General features: G+C 46.1%; 1 protein-coding gene across 9 annotated transcripts in view; it reads right to left on the bottom strand.

The window, feature by feature from the left end:
• Window positions 1-20815, bottom strand: part of CADPS (calcium dependent secretion activator) — a 225979-nt gene that overhangs the window by 118918 nt on the left and 86246 nt on the right. For all 9 annotated transcript variants that reach the window (XM_075095783.1, XM_075095787.1, XM_075095784.1 and 6 more), the window contains exons 5-6: window positions 18883-19119; window positions 16525-16646 (exon numbers count right to left, since the gene is read on the bottom strand). In XM_075095783.1, coding sequence (XP_074951884.1) covers window positions 16525-16646; window positions 18883-19119 — 359 coding nt within the window. The remainder of the gene's footprint in view (window positions 1-16524; window positions 16647-18882; window positions 19120-20815) is intronic.

Below are 20815 nucleotides of genomic sequence, written 5' to 3'. Positions count from 1 at the left end.
CAAGGAAGATGCTCCCGACCATCCGATCATGCAGCGGCCAAACGTGAAACTAGCAGATAAAACCTGCTCTTTTTCCTTTTTTTGTTCTCTGTCTTTTTTTTTTTACAATTCATTGTGAGCTAGATTTCTATGTTGTTCCCAGAGACCCTGAAAATTCATCACACTTCAAAACTCATGCAAAGTGTATAAGCAAGCTTGAAGAATTATCACAGGCAAGGTGCTTCTTGTACAAGTGTGCCTAGAGCAACACCTCTGAGTGATGTGATGGAACACACACTGCAACCTAAAATACTGCAAGTCAGATGAGAGATTATACCACAACTCACTAACCGCCTCTATTCACCCTCACACTGTTAATGACACTTTCTTATTTTACACTCTCCTCAAAATAGATCCTCTGCTGAAGAAAGGCAGTTCCCTTGAAATGACTGTGAAAGGCTCAAATGACTTGTGGTCCAGCGTCTAGATGTTCTTCAAACACAAATAACAAACAGCAGGTTTTGCATCGGGGAAAAATAATTTACTCCTTCCTGTGCCCAGGGAGTACGGTTCTATGCTTTGCTCTCCGCTGAGCAAATCTTGTCCGACCGAGCTTAGCAGAGGAGTGGGTTCAGCACAGAGCTGATTAACAAACTCAGTTTCTTCATCAGCTTTGCTCTGAAGTTTTCTCTCCGGTGTCACAGTTCCACATGTTGCATCTTTTATGACGATGCATCAAACTGCCACCAGTGTCAGGGAGCAGAGGTTTGGCATAAATTATCTACAGCACTACAGGTCCAGTCAGATCCTCAATATTACATCTTTTCATGTATGAGCCATCAGGTACCTAATAAATGTTTCAAGCCTAAGAAACAAGAAATGACCTTATTTTCTAATTACAGCTTCAGGTCACAGGTTATGTTTTCTCTCTTAAAAAAAATGCATTGTCACTAGCAGGGAAAGTAGGAAGATAATCTTGTTCTGGGTAAGAGACAAAACTAAGAAAATATCCAACCTTACACTGTGTATTTTGACAGCATCTGCTTTATAGAACTCATATCTCTGTTTACTATTAAAAAGCTCTTATTTGCTGAAGCATTCCCAGACCATATGTTATCAACAAATGTTACTAACCAAATACAAACAGTAATTTTCATTAGGTTTCCTTCATGAGAACAACATCAACCACAAAGGGAATAAATGTTTCAAATGACAGTAAACATACATAGCAAACCCTTGACAACACTGTGGTGCTTACATATTCATACCCCAAAAGCCCTGAAAAGATCCACACCAAAAAATAGAGACCCTCAGAAGTTGGGTTTTGCACAGGTTGAAGCCTGCGGTGATGTCATTAGTTGCCATAGTGACGCTCAGCATAAGGCCATATTTCATGTCACTGAAACATCATTTGTATTCAGTCTAAGTACGCAGTTTATCTGTGCTGTGTATTAAATTATTGTTCAGAAAATTAGCTCTGGACAGTAGTTAGGTATTAAGATCTTCTGAGGGACTAACAGTGTAATGGTTTCATTTCCATATTTAATAATTAAGCAGGTTATCGCTGCAGGAGTTTATTTGTTGGCAAAGGGAGTTGGACAAATCTTCTCATGAAGCAGCCATGCTATCTTGTCCCCATATCACAGAGCTCAAGCTTACACTTCAGAGCAATAATACATCTGCAAATGAGGATCAATAATGTCATTCTGGCCAAAAACATATATATACACACCAGAAAAAAACAAGGATACAAGCAGAAAAGTCCTGACAATACTTTCACAGTTAGGACCATATTAACTGTCTGATTCCTTCCTGAAACCTTCAGCCCGGCATTCCTTACTGCCCAGTGTATCCCAAAGCCTGGAGCTGGCCAAGAAATGCTGCCATGCACGACGACTTTGCTAGAATTAATGCCCTATTTATCACATCTGTGCTGTTCCAGTGACAGCCATAGGATCTGCTTGCATCTCCAGGGTTAGTTTGGCATCAAACTTAGGATAAGTAGCTGAACTCTTCTGGCTGCAAAGAGCTAGAGGATGAGATATGTCCCAGGTGCTAACTTGATAAATGCTGGCCCTTGTTTTACCTTTTACAAGCAAAATAAGTAGATCATCGCTGTAGACTTTGCGTCTATAGATTCACCTAGAGGTGCCATCACAGTTACTGACCAAACAGCCTAAAGCACTGAGATTTTTTTCTGAATGAAACATAAAATGACACATATCCAGAGGGCGTGAGTAGAAGGTGAAGAGAACAAAGGAGGAAGGGTCACCCTTGTCTCCCACTACCTCCATGGGCTTGTCTAATGTGGAGCACTTGAAGGATGGGCCTACCTGTCTGATTTCAGGAGCATTTGGGAGCTCTCACAGGCGCTGGCCTGACTGGCACATGGAGAGAAAGCGATGCCACTGCCGATACAGGTGCCAGGCTGCTCAGACCAAGTTGCTGTCAGCTATTTCAAGCCACACATTGGCAATCTTCTGGCAAACCTTCAAGCTGATGCTACTCAGCCCTTCCCACTTATGGACAAAACAAGTAAGAAGACCTAGCCTCCTCACACTGCCAGCTATTTTTCTCCACAATATCCCACTTACGTGGCCTAATCTGCAATTTTCTCAGCTGTCCTTTGACATTGACTTAATCATTTCTATTCACCTCTTGCCTGTAAATTCCTCTACGTGAAACTTTAGTACCCATGACCTTCCCAGACGTGAACATAACATGTTAGTACCCAGGAGAATGCATTAAATTCTTCCATTTGTATACAAGTCTCCTTAGCGCCTGCCCAATTTGAAACAGTAACCCTTCTTCCATCATTGCTCTTGTAACTTGATCTGGCCAGAACATCGATGTCTGTGATTTCTGTAAATAACGAACAAGTGCAACTGAATTATATTGCTGGGCCATGCATCAGCTCTGCTAACCAGCTCATCCTGTCAGTAGGCTAACATGAGAGCAGCTGGAGAGTGACGTGCTTTCAATGGGGGACATTTAACCATGATATATGACCAGTTTTCATGGGCTTCTAAATTGCCAGAGGACACCTTTTCTCCCTCTCCAGATATATTTATTAAAACAGGTTTGCTTGCCAGCTTGCATGGAATAAACATGTAAAAAGCAGAAAATAAAAGTAAAAATGTGTATTAAAGGAGAGCTATACTCTTCCCTTGGTGGGTTCACTCCAGGTGTACACAGCAGTATCCTGGGACACGGCACCCCTCTGCGGGAGATGCTGCCCTTCTGCCTTGTCCCCACAAGTTTGCTGCTTAAGTGAAAAAGTCTTGCAGAATAATATTCCTGCACGTTGGCCAGATTTGCAGTAGTTTACTGAACTACTGCTCAGTATTGTTTTTCAAACGCAAGGGAACCAGCAGCAATGCCTGTCCCGTCCCAGGCCAGGAGCATGTCCTTGGGAATGCAGAAACATGGAGGCAGCTGCCTCCACCCCTGGAGGGGCACAGCCACCTAAACCAGCACCCAGGGCCTTCCTGCAGCTGGTTGCATACAGAGGCGGGGCGGTCCATGTGAAACACCTTTAATACATGTGACTGGGTCTGGGACAAAATCTGCAAAGCCAGCTTAACCTCACTGGCTGTCCTCTGCTGCCAGAATGGGATCTGGTGAGAATGCAATGACCAGCTGCCTCCCTCGCGCGCTGCTGCTTCAGGCAGGAAAGGGTTGTGCTTCATGCACTGCTCTTCATCCACATCCCTCACTTCTTCTCTCCCGGCACCCACACCAGTGTGTCTGTGTCCATCCTGGTGTATTTGTAGTTTGGTCTCCAAAGGAATCTGGCTGGTGGAGGGAAGCCCATCAAGAGCGCGGCACAGACAGCAGCCTGATAGACACTGCCTATTTTTTGAGGAAACACGTGCCAGAAAAGACTCCTTTTGCTGTGTCACTGCTTCACCTTGTCTGGGTGTGATGCTTTTAACAAGCCTTGGTTCCCTGGCTTACTGTGGTGCCCAGCCGCGGTGCCTCCTGGAGCTGGATCCCGCTCTGGGGATGGAGAGCTCCGACCCCACTTCACCACTGCACCGAAATGCTATGTACAGTCTCCATTTAGTTTGTCCAGAAATCCTGCCTAACAAACGATGGTTTTCTTTCTTCAGCCACAACTCCCCTCGCGTAAGAGACCTTTCCAGGGAGCAGTCTTAAATCTTGGGCCATAAATCATGTATGCCTAAAGCTCAAGCACTGGGCAAAACGAAGTTAGAGAAGCAGCCCACCAGACACCCAGCTAACCTGCCTTCACACAGCTGATAGAGTTGGCTACACCTGTTTCTCTAATGTGATGTTAAGGTGTGTTTCATTTTTATGTATTTCTTGAGATACCAGCAAGGAGGAAAATGAAGAGTTTTTAGATGTGTTTAGCAGCTGATTGGACGTGAAGAAGCATGCAGGAAAGCTTTTTTAATATTCTTTAATGCTTTACACATACCAGCCATTCAAAAACATGGAACAGAAGTCGATGACCAAGATTATGGTTATCGGTGATATTTCTGAACTTCTCTTGCCCCTAGTCTAAGGCTGCAGTTCACAGCCTGACAGCACACACAGACTGACTCAGCTCAACAGCAAAACCTGATGAAGGGATGGCATTAATTCCACCAGGATGAAAACGCTCATTTCATTTTCAGAAATGGGTATTTGTGAACTTCTAGGAATGACATAAATGAGATAACGCTGAGCCCTGAGAGCAGACAGCTCCTCTTTGGGAGTGGTGTTAGTGAGGCACTGAACTGGCAGGGGATGCGGCGGCACGGACGTATCCATGGCACATGGTGGAGGCAGGTGCTCACACCTGCACCAGCTGGGTCACAAAGCAGTCATAAAAGAAATAGGGCATCCCAAAGCCTTCAGGAAAATATGTATTTTTGGCAACTGTCGTGGGCAATGGGCAATAGGTTTTTGGTTTGTGTCTTTAGGATTTGAAAAAAAACAAAAGCAAGAGAAGAATTCAGGTTTTTTTTAGGCTCTCCAAGAAAACCCACAGGCTGGGTCACACAGGTGGAGACCCACGGGGTGCAGCTCCATGCACAATTCCGTTTCAGTGGGGGAATAAACCACAGCCAGTTTGGGGATGCTCAGTTGGGGACAGTTGCAAACTGGTTTGCAACTTACTGCAGTAGGACTACAAACCTGGACTGAGGTCAGCTGAATTCTTCTAAGCATAACCCAGTGGGTGATACACCTTCTCAAGAGATATCATTATTGAAAGAGAAAAAATTATATAGTCAGAACAAAATAGAGCGTGAAGTCACCAAACAAAGAAGAAAGCATGCGCTGCCTGCTCTGCAATGTTCAGCAGGAGTATCACTGTGTGGATGAAGTACAAGTTCCTCCACCAGCAGCAGCCATCCGCAGGCAAAATAGCAAGTCATTTAATCCATTTGGTGGTTTTCGTGGGGCTGAGTTTGGATTTTACATGCTGCAGAGGGCCTCAAATGGAACTATGGCTTCAAGGAAAGGATTTGATCTTTAGCTAGCAGGAGAGAATGCCAAGACATGAGACAGATCACAACTGTGGAAAACCCCAAATTTAGGGGACTGTACTACCGTGTACACATGCCCACATCACCTGCTTTGGGCTTCTGCTATTGTAATAAGGAGAGATCTAATTAATAGTCAGTGTGGTTAAGCCTTAATTTGCCTCATCCCAATTTAGAGGCAGCAAGCAGATGAAATGAAGTTTGCCCCAAAAGAGGCCCTGTCTTTCCACTGCTAAAGAGGGGTGCTGGAGGTGACTGCTGGAGGTGCACAAAAAAGATCTGAAATGAAAATCTCAAAGGATATACATAGATGCAGAGAACCTTCTATGTATCTGCTCGTGCAAAAATGTCTTATGCTTGGAAATTCAACTCAGGTGCTAAGAAAGGTACCTTTCCACCATGCCTCTGGAAACGTACTGAGAACAGTTTGCATCCATACCATGGCCTGTTTCCCAAGAGCTGCTGAGCTTCCTCTGGGATTCCTCCCACCGTAAGAGTTCGATGTGTTTACTCACCTTCAGAATAGGATAACCAAAGTCACCAGACACAGATTGACAACATGGCCTATTTTTGTTCACATTTGTTTCCTCTCCTCCCTTTCCGCTGACAGACAGCCTTTCAGTCCCATCCCCTCGGAAGAAGCTGAGTTGAAGTGGGAGTGACAGCACAAACAGATTTGATTCCTCCTAGACTTTCCTGCAGAGGCTTTATAACGATGGTAAAACCTGCTTCCACTGATGCAGCTACTGTGCAGGTGACTGACAAGTCAGCATCCCTGCATGCATGGAGGTGCTGGCCGGCAGCTGTGGCTGTACCTGCGTCCCCCTGGGGCTACGTAACATGGAGTGAGGCCATGTGTCTGCACAGAGCACTGACATCTTCTCTGATGGGATACAACCCAAGGGCTCACTGAGTGAATCTATCATTTCCTGTGATGTCCTAATTCCTGCCGAGCATATAACATACCCTCTGCTAAAAAAAACCCCACCATTAGTAATTCTTTTGCTTACAAAAACCATGTTCATTTACCCAAAAACACCACTGCAGAAAGCACTATGGTGTTATCCAAAAAGAGGGCAGAGACAGCATGTCCCTAACCACTGGACTTCTAGCAGCAGCTAAGGATGTCTTCCAAGCTCCAGCATTTCACAGACTGTCCATTTTTTGTTCCCACATCTCTGATATGAGTGTTACGCACACAGACATCATCTTGCTAAACAACATGCAGCCAGCAGTACCAGACAGCTGACAAAAGGCACCATCTCTCTCTCCAGGAGCTGCAACTCCCACATCCTCAAACTGGCTACAGCAACACTACGGCTGCCGGCTGAGAGAGAAATATGTCTAGGAGAGCATCACATCTGCGTCTGAGTGTGCAAGGTGCAAAAGGAATAGGGTAAAGCTGACAGAAACTGCAGCAAAGCAAAGCCTGTGAAGGTCTGCTCTTAATCTGCTTGTGGCTCACAAGCAGTCCCCGCAGACCCTGTTCCTGTGCCAGCACCATGTCACTCGGCTGCCAGGGCACTGCAGCCAAGAGGAGCTGCTGAGGCCGACAGCACAGCTTTAGGAACCCAAAAAAGGATGATCTTTGCTATACAGAAAATGCAGAGCTTGATTTCAACATGAAGTGTTTCCCAAGCATAGCTGATACGCAGGGGGAGTGTTATGGGGAAGTTGTAAGAAGGGATGGGAGATAGATTTAATCACATAATAGCTATTTACGGCCACGAGATGGCATTCCTGCCCCAGAGATATCCCTGTGCCATGCTTGTACCCGGCCCAGCCTCACCTCCTGTGCCCAGGACCACACACCCCTCCCAGTCTGCTGCAACCCAGCCTGTGCTTTACTGCAGAAATCCCGCGGCTGGTTTGGACGAGAATTTATGGCAATGCTATTCACCACAATCCTCGGGGTATTAATAGGGAAAATAAGTAGCGTGATTAACTTAGCATGATTTAAATGATGACTGCTTTTCAAATGCCCTGTGCTCTCACTTAATAGTATGATATTACAATTAGAGGAGAAAAGCTCAGCAGGAGGACATGGAAATGTAAGCCCAGCAACCTTTTACTAGGAGGTCTGAAATGAAAGAAAAATTGCTTTTACAAGGGCTGCCTACTCTGTGTGCTTTATCAGTATATCAGCTTGGGATACAGTACGAGTTTCATTCATGAAATGGGTCTGTGTGCATTTACTATCTGTGGTTGTTACTACTTCTTGTATAAGGTGACTGCAATGCCACGCATGAGCTAATCAAAGCTTCCTTTGGCCAAAGATGCTCCACTGAACCAGCCACAGAGCTGCTCATTTCACAGAATAATTAAATTCAGATGTGGTTAATCACTTCTATCAAATCTTATCACCCTGGAAGAAAACACAACTGTAAAGGACTGCGGCTAGTTAAGGGCTGGTTATGATTTAGAGTTACTAAGGCCATGCACTGCCAGCTTTACAGAAAGTCAGTGTCTCACAAGCACAGACCATGGAAAAGGAGGCAGCAATCCTCTGCCTGAAAATATAGGTTACTGGTTTTGTGACAACATAGTCTAGACCCTCCTTTATAAAATTCAGTAGAGGAGAGCAGTGAAATATTTCCTAAATGTAAACAAAGCAGAAAATGGCACAAGGTACCCCTCCAAAATCAGCTAAAGAGAGGAACAAGAGGTGTGAGACCATCTCTTGTTGTGCCACCACTCACGTTTTTGCTGTTCTATATTCTTCTAAGCCAGGACCCAGGACAGGAAGCCCAGAGCCAGCCAAATACTTGGGATGGGGTTTGTCTTGCCTAACGTCTGATGGCTAGAAGCAAAGTCATCCTGGCATCTCCTGAGCCAGTGGGGATGAGTGGGCACTTCCAACAGATGATGTCCACTCAGCAATCTCAGTCACGAGCATTTTCTCTGCTGTGAAATAGAAGCATTGCCCTAGTTTCATGGATGGGAAACCCAAAGTAAGGACTGGGCCAGCCACTGGCCCAGGGACACACAGCCACTGAGAAGAGCTAGAGCAGATATGGTAACACCATGTCCTGTTTTCTCCATGGGACATCCATCCCTAGGCATGCATTTTGCATCTCTGGCCTGACAATGATCGCAGGGCTTAGATCGCAGTTGCTCAGCAACCCCTGACTTGCAGGTCTTCACCCTTCCTTCAGCAACCATCAGGGGCTGGTGAGCCCTCTTCCCACATCCTGAGGGACCCCGCAGCTGCAGTGGCTGTGTCCAGGTGCTGGGATCCCCTTTTTCACCTCCTGTAAGCCATGGAGTGGGAGTTGCTGCAGATGCTCTCACCTTTATTTGCCTAGAAGGCCTTTTGGCAAAGGTGTGAAAGACTGGTGAGGCGGGCAACACACTCCTGTGTGCTGTGTCCTGCCCTTCATGGACTTTGTCAATCTGAAACATCTTGGACTTGCTCTGGAAGGGGTTCAAGGAAATGTTGCTGTGTCCCTCTGCGCTCCAGCCATGTTTGCAAGCTCCTCTCTCCACAAGCATGCCTTGTCCTCTTTGCCCATGTAGTGACAACAGTACGAAGCTCCCTTTAACTGATTTCACACATAGTACTGCTGTTCATTGGGAGACCTAGCACATTAACAAAGGCAACAGGCACCCCTACCTTCGTTTCACAGAAAGGACAACTAAAATGTTGAGAAACCACTGTCAAGGTTGGCCTTCCCATTAAACCATTCCTGCTTCCAGGTCTCTGTCTGGACAGAGAAGGCACAGCACCAGTTCTTTAAAGCAGTGTCCCTACACTTCTCTGCAACCAGCAATTGCAGTACCCCTCATTAAATAACAATGTGCACTACCTGTACACAGCAATTGATAAATAAACCAACAACTGAGCACTTTTCACATGTCTTTCCACCCTTCCCTTGGCAAGTGACATGCCAAACTTGCACTAAGGCATGGCTTACTTTCTTTTAAAACACCAACCATGAGCATTAAACAAGACTGAATGTATTCCACGACTTCTGTTTCACAGTCCTCCTCTTAATTTAGCACTATTTCAGATCACTGAATCTCAATCTCATTTCAATGTCCTTTTAAAAGGTCTTCACTATCCCATCTTAAGGTTGCATGCATAGGAGTGATGAAGCAGACGGGTGTCGAAGAAAATTGCCTTGGGCATCATCACACCTTCTGGAATACTTAAATTGGAATGCATGTGCTATCACAGGAATACATAACTCCCAAGTGCATAGGAACACTGAAGAAATTAGGCAGCTGGCAAGAAAAGAGAGACATCCATCTGTGAAACAAAAGGTGCATGAGCTCAACCCTTACTAGACACCAGAGAACCCATGCGAAAGCAATGTTATGTATGCTCTAAAAGGCAGGGAAAACAGCCAGAGCTCGCGCTTACTCGATACCAGAGAACTCAGCTACAAGAGGTAAGTCTATAATTCTTCAACACAGTTTCTAGCGTAACATTCAGCGAGCCGAAGAGAGGAGGGACCACACCCGAGACCTTTGGGAGTAGGACTATACCTGGGATCACCATCTGCAGTCCCAGCAGACTATCTCACTGCTGTCCAGGGGCTGCACCATGGCAGTGCGGCCATCTGATACTCACGGTAGAGAAACACCTATTGGGCCTTGTCTTGACTGTGGGGAAAAACTCAGCTGCTTCATCTAAAGCAGATTTTTTTGTAGAACCATTCCCGCAGAGCAGCTACGAGGAAGCATCAGAAGTGGTTCTGAATTTCTAATTAAAAAGGCCACTAAACCACTTGCATGAAGACTTCCCATAATAGATCACATGCTTGCACCTGGGTAATAACTTTTTAGTGCCTTTTTTGCTGTGCTTAATGACTTGTCCACAGACTCCACTTTCAAAAATGGGATGTCATAGCATAAATCTCAGGAGCATTATGCAAATACTATCACACATAAAAGGGGATTTGAAGAGCAGGTCAAACTGAACTTACAGCAGAACCCTTCAGGTGCAAAGCCGTGCACAGTCTCGTCGGAAAACTGGCTCCTGGACATGTTAAATAGCTGTAAGTGAAGAAATCCTGTGTAGGGGATTTGGACACCACTTTGTACCCTTCAGCCCTAGACGGGGGGGGCTAAAAGCAACTCCCCTGAAGTTCCTGCCCCTGTCCTTGTCACCTCTTAGCCTGGCAGCATCATGGGCTCAGAGCATCTGCACTGTGCTCGCAGAAAGCAAACCCAAAGGTCTCTCCTGGAAGACATTTCCACAACAGATGCCTCGGAACAGACTGACCCTCTGCTCAGACCCTCACCCCAGAGACCAGGGCTGCATCTCAGAAGTGATGGTGTCTGATGACAGCTGTACCCGGGGCTCAGTCACCTACTTTGACACATTCATAAGGCTCCTGGAGGTTTCCTAAGGAAAAAGAGCTGTAAACATCTGCACAACTCTGAAATGAAATCATGCAACTGGAAAGGCAAGCCAATCAGTCTGGGTAATTAAGACAGCTTATACTTAATGCTGACTGAAGCCAATTAGAAGAGGGGGGAGGGAAAAAAAAAAAAAAAAAGGCAGCTATCTCCTAAAATTCCCTTTTGCTTTCTTTTTCACCCAGCATCATGAATTTTGCGCACACAGGGCTTAGGTGGGAATGCAAACCTAAATATGAATGACTGCTTAAAACCATGTAGCCACACAGGTCTTCTGCCTGAGCTTTGTCGTGGTGTGATACCTCTGCAACACAGCGGCAGCTCCAAGCGTAGCATGGGCTCAGAGCACCCAGCTGATGCCGGGAACTCTATGGCGGCTGATTCTCCTGCCTGTCTGCAGAGCCTGCAGGGCTGTCACAGCAGCCAGGACAGCGATGCTAAGAGCGGTGGCCAGCCTCCTGGACCTCAGATCCACACATGTCTGGAAGAGACCTACCAGGCACCGCACCAACAGCTGTACTGAGGGATACACAACATGAACTATAGGCTAAACTCTGCTCTCACTCGCATCAGTATAAACCCCTTTAGTTTAGTGGAGTCAAATTTGTTCCACAGCATACAGAATATTTATTTGTAATTTATACATCTGGAAAGGACCTTCCTCTTTTTACCATGGGGAAGTGTTCACGTGTCCCAACTAACCAGGACAGCAAAACACTGAGTGCAACAAAATGCTCTTATCATGCTTCTACTTTGTGCAAAGCCACTGAACATCACTTCAAACTCCAGGGCCTGAGGCAGGGGATTCCCGAATGAAAAGACCAGATTTTCCCCTTCTGCAAAGAGAGAGAGGGCATCCCTGCTTGCCAGCCTCCCTTCCTGCAGGGCTCCTCCATTTGCTGCTCAGTGCCCATCTCCCAGCAGGACACAGTCACTAGATGGTGCTGAGGAAGGATGCTGTGGTATTCCTGTCCCTCTTCACTGTCAGGCAGAGGGCTCCGCTGGATGAAGCACACCAATTTGAAATGGAGACCCTAGTCGAGTGATAAGCTTGGAGGGTTTGGTGCAGGGAACCAAACAAGGGCAGCCTGTCACAGCAGAGATAAGCAGCTGAGCTGTCAGAGCACCTTGAAAGCAAATAAATCAGGAAGCAGCATCAGGAGCAAGCACAATGATAAAACAGGGCACCCTGTCTCCTAGCCTGGTGGCTAAGGGAACGGAGATGGAGAGGTTTAAAAGTTTACCAAAGACATTACTTTATCAAGAGTGAATTTCTAGAGGGAGCATGAGGTCCAAGCTCTTGGTCATGACAAACAACGTAAGAAGTGACATGGAGTTGGATGAGACCAGTTGAGTGTCCGCTCTCCAGCACTGCCCTATAGTACACGCTTAAGAAAACTGCAGGGAAAAAAACAAAACAGGCAATAAAGCGTGATCTTTTCTCCTTCAAAAACAGTAAGCTCCATCCTCACTTCTCATACTCTAAGCCACTGCACCGACCCTTGCACTAGTCCTAGAGAGGCTGCTCTGCAGGGGCATTATTTAACCTCCAAATTAAGGCATGTCCAGAGTCAGAGGAGCAGCCTGCACCTCTGTCCCTTCTTGGGCATGCCAAAATGCCCAGACAGGCTGGCCACATTCACTCCCAACTAGCTATTTACTGCTTTTAACCCAAATGGTTTGGCTGAGTTCAATGCGCATGATTCTCACTACTGTGAGCCAGAGGGGAATGACACTTATCTGCACACTGAAATACAACCAGGTAAATTTACAGCATTTATTTACAAGGCACATAGGATCTTGCTGTTGCTTCGGTCTCTTTATTTTCTTGTGTTCTGCTTGTGTCAGAAAAAGGCAATATGATAAGAAGATGAATCACTGGTACAGCCCATAAGCACTGCTACAAGCACAGGTCACTTTAAATATATCCGGCAGCCTCTTTAGAGACTGTAGAACAGGGGTGCTGTGGCTGGACCCTTTGTGCTATTCCCAGACCCCCCAGCAACCTTGTTCTCAGGCCATGCAAACAGCAGCATTACTAACGCAGCTCCTGGAAGGGAAATGCTGGAGATGTGCAGAGCCACCTCACGCCCTGTGCTTTGCAGAGAGCAGGGATCAGGACAACGTGCAGGGAAGAGGAGCAGTATAAAACCCCCAAAGATCTGCAAGAATACAATTCCAGCATGAAAAGCAGTAAAATCCTGCTTACATTCGGATTTGGGATATTTTGTAGAGGTATCTGTGGGTTAGGGCATAATACAAAGGCTTTTTCTTACACAACTTATTAAAGGCACTAATAATAATACACTGCAAGCCTGATCTGAAATAACCCTTGCTATTTCAGGTCTGGCTTTCTTTAGCACTGTGCCATCCTCTGTACCCGCACTGAGGCAGATAATCCTTACATGAAGGGATTGGGCTTAAAATGTCAGGAATCCAACATGGAGACTGAGAAGAAATAGAAGACCAGTATTTACTGCCATGCCGAGAGCCACACTCCTCGCATGCAACTCATCTGATTGCTTGGTACGGGTGGCTGCTAACCTTGCTTCCATCCTGCCTCTTTCAAGATCTACAAACAGGATGCAAGCTCCAAAGTCACTATGATGCTTCCAAACATCTGACTGGCAAAAACTGCTGATTTTATAGTAGGGAAGACAAAAGGTTAATCTCTCGCAGCCCTAGACCAGTGCCTTTGGAAATCCTTCCCTGGCTGGGAAATTGCCTTTTTCTGTTAGGGGTGCGGACCCCAGGTTAGCACCCCTGGCACGGCATCGAGCTGAAGAGCAGCCATGGCCACCAGTGTGCTGCAGCCTGGGCTGAGAGCTGGCATTTCAAGGACACGTGAACAACTCCATGAGTCATTTTTAGACAAAAAGATGTCCTACAAGGTCACGTGGCCCTGTGACCCTCTCCTTTCCACCTCTCCAGGACACAGGGCTGTCGTAAAAAAGGGAAGTCTTCCAGTGAATCTTATTGTTCAAATGTATTTTTTTCCCTTGGTATGTAGGAGAAATTTAGCCTTTTGTAGCCTGAAGAGCCTCCAGACAATGGCAAAACTGAATTTCAGGCAGTTTGAAGAGTTACAGTTTAATCTGAGAAAATACTGCCTGTTTCTAGAACTGCATTCACCCCATTTTCTGTGTACAGGCACTTAACCCGCATTTCTAGTTTTTGAGCCTCTGAGATAGAAAAGTTTTGGGATATACAGGGGTAACCTGCTTCAGTATTTACACTGTCATAGTGCTGAGGCTCAAAATCCCCACAGCGTGCTCCTCATCCCCAGGCCAGGCAGCATCCCCTGCCAAAGCATACAAAACCTGGGATGCCTGGGGAGCAAGCTCCCCTGGAGAGCGGTCCCGCACGCTTCTGCTGATCTAGTGCCTTTATCAGTAAGCATTTTGCTTATGATAAAAAGTACACAAGCAAATGCGGTGTGAATGACCTCGGTGAGAGTGATGTCAGCATCTAAAGAGACACTCCAGAGGGCCGTTTTGGCTGACCACGGGTATTTGTCTGCAAGGCAGCATAGCTCAAAAGTACACCAAAGACTTCTCTGCGCTATTTCTATCACTGCCCTCATTATCGAAGTACCTGAGGGCCTTCAGGTGTTGTACTGAGCAACATACAAACATGTCACATCTGGTTCGTTCTCTCCTTCCCTTCTGAAGAGCAGAATATAAGTGCGGTAAATTGCTTTCACAGGGCTTTGGTTTTCCCTGCCTGGGCTATTGTGTCTGGGAGGGGAAATAAGGTGAAAGAAGCACTTCTAATGCAGCAAAGGAAAAAGGATGAGCTTTCTGTGATGACCTCTGGCTTCTGTGGAAGGTAATTCTGGAGCCTTGGCTTGGATGGTCTTTGGTTTTGGAAGTAAAAAGTCTTAGGACACTCAAGCAATCCAACTGTCAAACCTACTCCCCTCCAAAGGCTTTTCCAAAGGAATCAGCCCAAGTGATGGAGCAAACCAGGAGACTTCAAGCCCGACTCGCACCTCTACAGAAAGCCAGTGCAGAAAGAGGATGAGTGTGATGGACTTGCATAACTTGTATCATGCCGCAGCATTCAGCATTGGCTGCATTTTCCTGAGGGCTGATGGCTTCATGCCCAGACACTGTACGTTTCATTATGATAAAAAGACCCACTCAATTAAAGAGCTCACTCTTGCAGCCCTTATTTTCAAAACAACACTTGTATAAACAGTCCTACGGCTGACAGCAAGAAGGCTTGTGTAAGGAAGGTCGGACCCTTTGAGCAAAAGTGGAATGAAGAGACCAAGCTAAACAAGCACATGTAACCCAGCAGAAGTGTGCTTTTCAGTATGGGTAGTAGTAATTTCCCCTAAATAGAGCCCAACTTTCTCCACTGAAGCAACAAAAATACTTAAAATAACTACAACTGCAGGTTCTTATGGAAATTTTCTTCCAAGCACAGCTCTCCTACTTCCTTCTCTGAAGCAGATTTCAAAGTGTTTTGAAAAGTAAGCCAGGCTGCAGCACTTTCCCTGATTGGGAATATTGTTTTTAAACCGCTTACTGCAGATTCCTGCTCTTCCAGTACAGCGCAGGGTGTAAGGCATCAGCAGTTTCTGTGCCTCTGTGGGAGAACAACCACCCAAGGAAGGCAGCCTGCCTTTGGCTCTGCTCTCCTCCTGCCTGCATCAGCCAGCCTTGAACCATTTGCCTGCAGTGCTTGTGCACTCACATGTAACACGCTGGGTGTTCTTGGCTTTCCTTCCACAAGCTTGGGAAGCACCTGATGAAGCGCCACTGGGGACCGGTCACTTGCAGGGAATGGGATGTGGGAACAGAGAGGGAATATCCCAACAGCATCCCCTCCTGCACTGCTGCCCACCGCCGGAGGAGGCTTCATATCACCTTGGCAATTCCCTACTGTGAAGAGGCACACTGAGAATTTCATTTAAGTGTGAAATCTCCACAGTGGAAAACTGCCTCAAATCCATATGGATAGTATTTCAAGTTAACTAATCCAACAGATTGGACAGGAAATAAGCCATTCACCTTTTTCTCCTTCCAAATTAACAAAGATCAGTCAATATTAACAGGCATGTAACAACATCTGGGAAAACAAAAAAGCCAAGTATGGGGCCAAGGCTGGGGATTTGGGGACCAGGTCAAAGAGGGCAGAACAAATCTCTGCCCGTGAACTGGACCAGGGCAGAGTGGCCTCAGGTAAAGTTTTAACTGGGTGACTTGAAGCTTTCTCCTGCTCTTCTCTTCTGCCTCTGTCTGTGGCTGCTGGACCATGTCCATGCCAGCTGTTTCCCTTTCTCATAGGACCGCTGAAACCCTGACAGTGAGGACAAGCTTACGTACCTACATCTGACGGCACCAGTTCAGATGGACACTCAGACAAGTATTTATCTAAGCACATGCTTAACTCCATCCCTATTTAGCAAAGTACTTACGTATAGGCACAAATTTATGTCTCTACGGCTACAAGAGACATAAGCCTGTTATTAACACTTTTTTTTCTCAGTCAGGGCTTATGTGCCATTCTTAGTTGCAGGACGACACTCTGCATATGTGAAGGCCACGTTTCTCCTCTTCTTCTCAGAATCCCCTCTGGCCTGTCCATGCAGGAGCCAGAGCTATCCGCAGAGGCTTAGCAGCGCAGAGATGGGGCAGAGATGGGGCATGGTGGAGAGAGCAAAAGGCCAAGCAAGACTTACGTTGGCTTTGAGGCTTCAGCCTGGTCGGTCTGCAGTTTCTCCCCACCTTCAACTTCCATGGTGCAGTACACAATGCGGTTGGGGGCCAGTGACTTCAGACCCTGCACCTCCATGATGACAACCTGCAGGGCGAAGAAAAAGGAGTGTAAGAGGATCAGCCTTCTTCAGATCTCACTCTGGTTGCTGAACCTGCGGGGTCAGCCAGTGCTGGGGTCCTCCACATGCTGCTGGATGTTCATGGTGGCAGGTGGGCAGGGACAATGGCATTGCCCAGGCTCAGCAGGGACCGTGGCAGCCAGCGAGGTCTGTACGGAGACTGGGACATAGGCTGCACATAGGCTAGTTGAATCCCTTGGCTGCCCAGAGCTGTACCAAGCTTCAGAAGATGGGCCTCACAGACATGGTCCTGCCCCACCTAAAAGTGCCTTAATATGTGAAATCCAGGAAAAAAAGCACACATCTACTCAGCTTGTGCCGAAAGCCTATTTTAAAGATTAATCATAGAGTGGTTTGTGTTTGACCTTTGAAGAATATTAGTCCAACACCCCTGCCATGGGCAGGGACATCTTTCACTAGATCAGGTTGCCTAGAGCGCCATCCAACCTGACCTTGAACAATTCCAGGGATGAGGCATCCACCACTCACCCTCACTGTAAACATTTTCTTCCTTACATTCGATCTAATCTACTCTCTTTCAGTCTGAAACTGTTGCCCCTTGCCCTGTCACTACAGGCCCTGGTAAAAAGTCTTTCTCATCTTCCTTATTAAGAAATAACCATCTAAGTTTGTTGCAGGAATTTATCCTTTTTTTTTTTTTTTTTTAAAAAAAGGTGATTAATCCTGTTAAACACACCTTAAACATTTCTACAAGACACACTGTGGGAGTTCTGTTTTTGTTTTATTACAGCTACCTGTGAAGTATATACACAGAGGTTTAACATTCCTCTCCTCAGGTCTTCTGATCTATCCTTGCACTGAGGACCCTTTCCCTGGCGCTCAGAGCTCCACAGACCCCCTGATGAGTGCACATTTTCAGCAAAAGCTCTCTTGCAGCAAGGGTTTCACACACAGAGCCATGCACAGACCAGCCAGCTCCTGAAGTCAACGCTTCACTGAGCTTCTGCTTCCCACGGGATGGGGTTCAGCTGGAGCAAAGTGCTTGAGACATCCCGTTGTAAGGGTGAGTCCCTTTATGCATGGCTATACACGCTGCACAGGCTTTTCCAACAGAGAGGTCTACTGCTTTGTGATAGTTTCCTGCTCCCCCATATGGGAACGTTTAGAAGTCAGGCTTTATTTGATGCTTCTGTTGAAGGCGCTGTCTCTGGGTTCATAGCCCTATTTTTAAATAAGACTGAACTGAATATTATAAAGATGGTTTCAGACATCTAATGAGTTAAACTCTGAGACTGGACAATCAGTATCCTTAAGTTTTGCATTGGCATGATATATATAACAAGAGACCCCTCAGGAAGAAAAATAAACAGGAAACTACACAAAAATAGGATTTTCTGATTTTTCTGCATCCTACGTTTTGGACCCCATCCTGGTAGTTGTTTTGACAATGTAACATAAACCCACTCATTGACAGACAACAATTCTGTATGGGTGTGCTGATGACTCCCTGGAGTAAATGTCTTGCCTAGACCACAAATATGTTTGCACAGAACAATTAAGTTGGCTGAAAACAGCTACTGCAGCAACGCTGCTTCCAGGACCGAGGTAACAGCAGGTCCCTGCAGCACCCTGCCTTCCCCTGGCCTATACAGGCAAAGTGCTTGACAAAGCACTGAGCAGGAAGTCAGTGCTCAACACAAAGCAAAGAGTGAGCCAGCAAAGCACAGCATTTCCACACAAAGTGCAAGCCAATCTGTTGGGTGCATTCAAACCCCAGTAATTTTTAACAATTCTTCAGAGAGGCAGCAAGGCTTGCAGGGAAATACAGTGACACCCTTACCTGGCAATAATTAAACAACTGACATTTATGGCATTGCATTATTGTACTGGTTTTGGGGACAATTCAGGCTCAGGGTTACTGGGGCACACTCAGTAACAAGCCACATGAAGAGGTCAGTTAATGATGTGCATTTCTGAGCCATTTGATATACATCAGTAGGAAATGCCAGACGGTTTATCTCACACAGTTTGTTGCAACAAGATGGGGAGACACCAGAAAGGACATGGTGTTTGACCACAGGCAAAGCTTCTGGTAACTCAGAGATGAGCCGTTCCTCATGGAGATCAGAAAGCGATTTCCACTGAACTATCTCTGCCTAACAAGTCTGAACTGAGCAGAAGTTGGCTGCTCTGATTTTTATTCCCACAATCTCTGCACACTGTCATGTGCATGAAGCTCACCTCCAGGGAGAACGACAACACGACGTCTGACTTGGAAAGCTGGTTCTCATTTTCTTCTCCCATGTCAATTATTGAGGTGTTGTGACTGCGTTTCAGCTTCTGCAGCTTGAACTCGGAGCCTCCTTTAGACACAGGCATGCTCTCTAAGTTTGCCATCAGGAGATTGACAGATGACTTCAGCTCCTCAATGTACATGTTTTCCATTTCTTTGGACACAAACTTTGGAAACTTGCGCTCCTTGGATTTGGAAACAAAAACAACAGAATGAATTGCGGTGACAATCAGCAACCACTTGTTGCATTGGGAGAATCCCCCAGGAGCATCTGCAGAGAGGTTTGTGAGCAGGGAACTCCCACAAACCAGATGACAAATTACAGCTTCCCCCTGTGTAATGTAGAAACATTACTGTTAGCTTCCCATAGAATTACCACTTGGTACTTATCCAACTTTACTGTTTCTTGCATGCACTTGTATTTCATTCATTTTTCTATCTGCAAATGGCCTTCTTCATATATATGTATTCACAATTACAACACTCCAGGCCAGACCTCAGCTGAACTTTGTGATTGACAGCAACTTACTAATGATTCAAAGGATACTGACAATTAGGGACTCGTTTTCCAGCCTCCCAAATGTGCCAGCTCTTTTAAAAACAGTTCTGAAGAGTTGGTCCATTAGTTTTCTAGGTGTGAAAGGAACCCAAGGAGGGAAAATCAGCAATGTGTGGACAGAAAAGTGTGGTCCCAACTGGAAGAAGGAGTAAAACATCCTTTCCACAACTTGCCAGGGCCCGTGCCTCCCTCCAACAAGACAACCTTTCACTGTGAGACCCTCCAATGCTGCTTGTTGTAAACAGGACACTTAAACATTAAAACCAAAGCTGACAATGAGAGCAAAATGTGATGTGCCCTTAAGTGTGTTCTCATCTTTGAACTGCTCCCCATGCTCCAGCTCCGTTAGGATCACTAGTCTGAGCCCTACGTCATCTGACAACTCTGCCCATGCCCCGAATCTGCTCAGGATGTGAATGTCCCTCAGTGGGTTACCAGAGGCTGCACAAGGCGTGCGACAGCGAGGCAGCGTCTGCAGCCAGGGAACTCGAGGCTGATGTGCAAAGTATCTTAGTGGCAATTCATAATATTGTAAAAAGCAGTTCATAAAATGTATGCTAGGAAAGAAAACAAGGTCATGTTTCTTCTAGAAGACTGTCATCAGGCTGCTGAAAAAGTACTCCACTGCACTAGTTTTTGCATCAGTCCTCAACAGCTTACCCATTACAAGCTCACAGCAGCACTCGCACCAAGCTGTTAAAATATAGTCTTCTGTTTCCAGTCTCAATCTTGAGAAGCAATTCCCTCATGTAAATTAGACCTGGCGTAAGATAAACTACCTAATCAGTCTGGTTTATTGTCTATGCATTATATAAGTTGCAAGCCACCCCTAGGAAAAAAAAAGCACAACTGTTTTGTAGATTTTGAGAACTACTGCTGAAGCAATGATGTTCAAACGTTATTGCTTTTTCACCCTGCTGCTATCCATCTCTCCAGGGACTGCAATTTTGGCACTGCCCCCACAAACCTCTTCAGAAGTGCAGCAAGGACTTAGACATTTCACTGTGTGCCAGCAGCAACTTCTCATACTAAAGCTAAAACCAGGTAGTTTGAAATGATGCGTAACAATTTGACTGGGACTGGGTCTGATGACGGAAACGCAGAGATGCAGGTGTGGTCCCAGGTTACCCATCAGACTGGAGACAGAGCTGGGGGAAGACACAATCAAGGGATGCAGACAATAGCAAGAAAGGACGCTGGCCACCTCCACGTGCACTTGGAGCAGGGAGAGGACCAGAAATGGGGACAAGTGTGGAGGGAAGCAGAGTTAAGAGGCTGCAAGGAACGACCAGTCCAGCAGGCTGAAGCAGAGAGGGTCCAGC

Source organism: Phalacrocorax aristotelis, chromosome 6 (genome assembly GCF_949628215.1).
Source record: "Phalacrocorax aristotelis chromosome 6, bGulAri2.1, whole genome shotgun sequence".
NCBI classification, from domain to species: Eukaryota; Metazoa; Chordata; class Aves; order Suliformes; family Phalacrocoracidae; genus Phalacrocorax; species Phalacrocorax aristotelis.
Note: the sequence above shows the minus strand (reverse complement) of the source record. Positions and strands in the feature narration are given on the sequence as shown.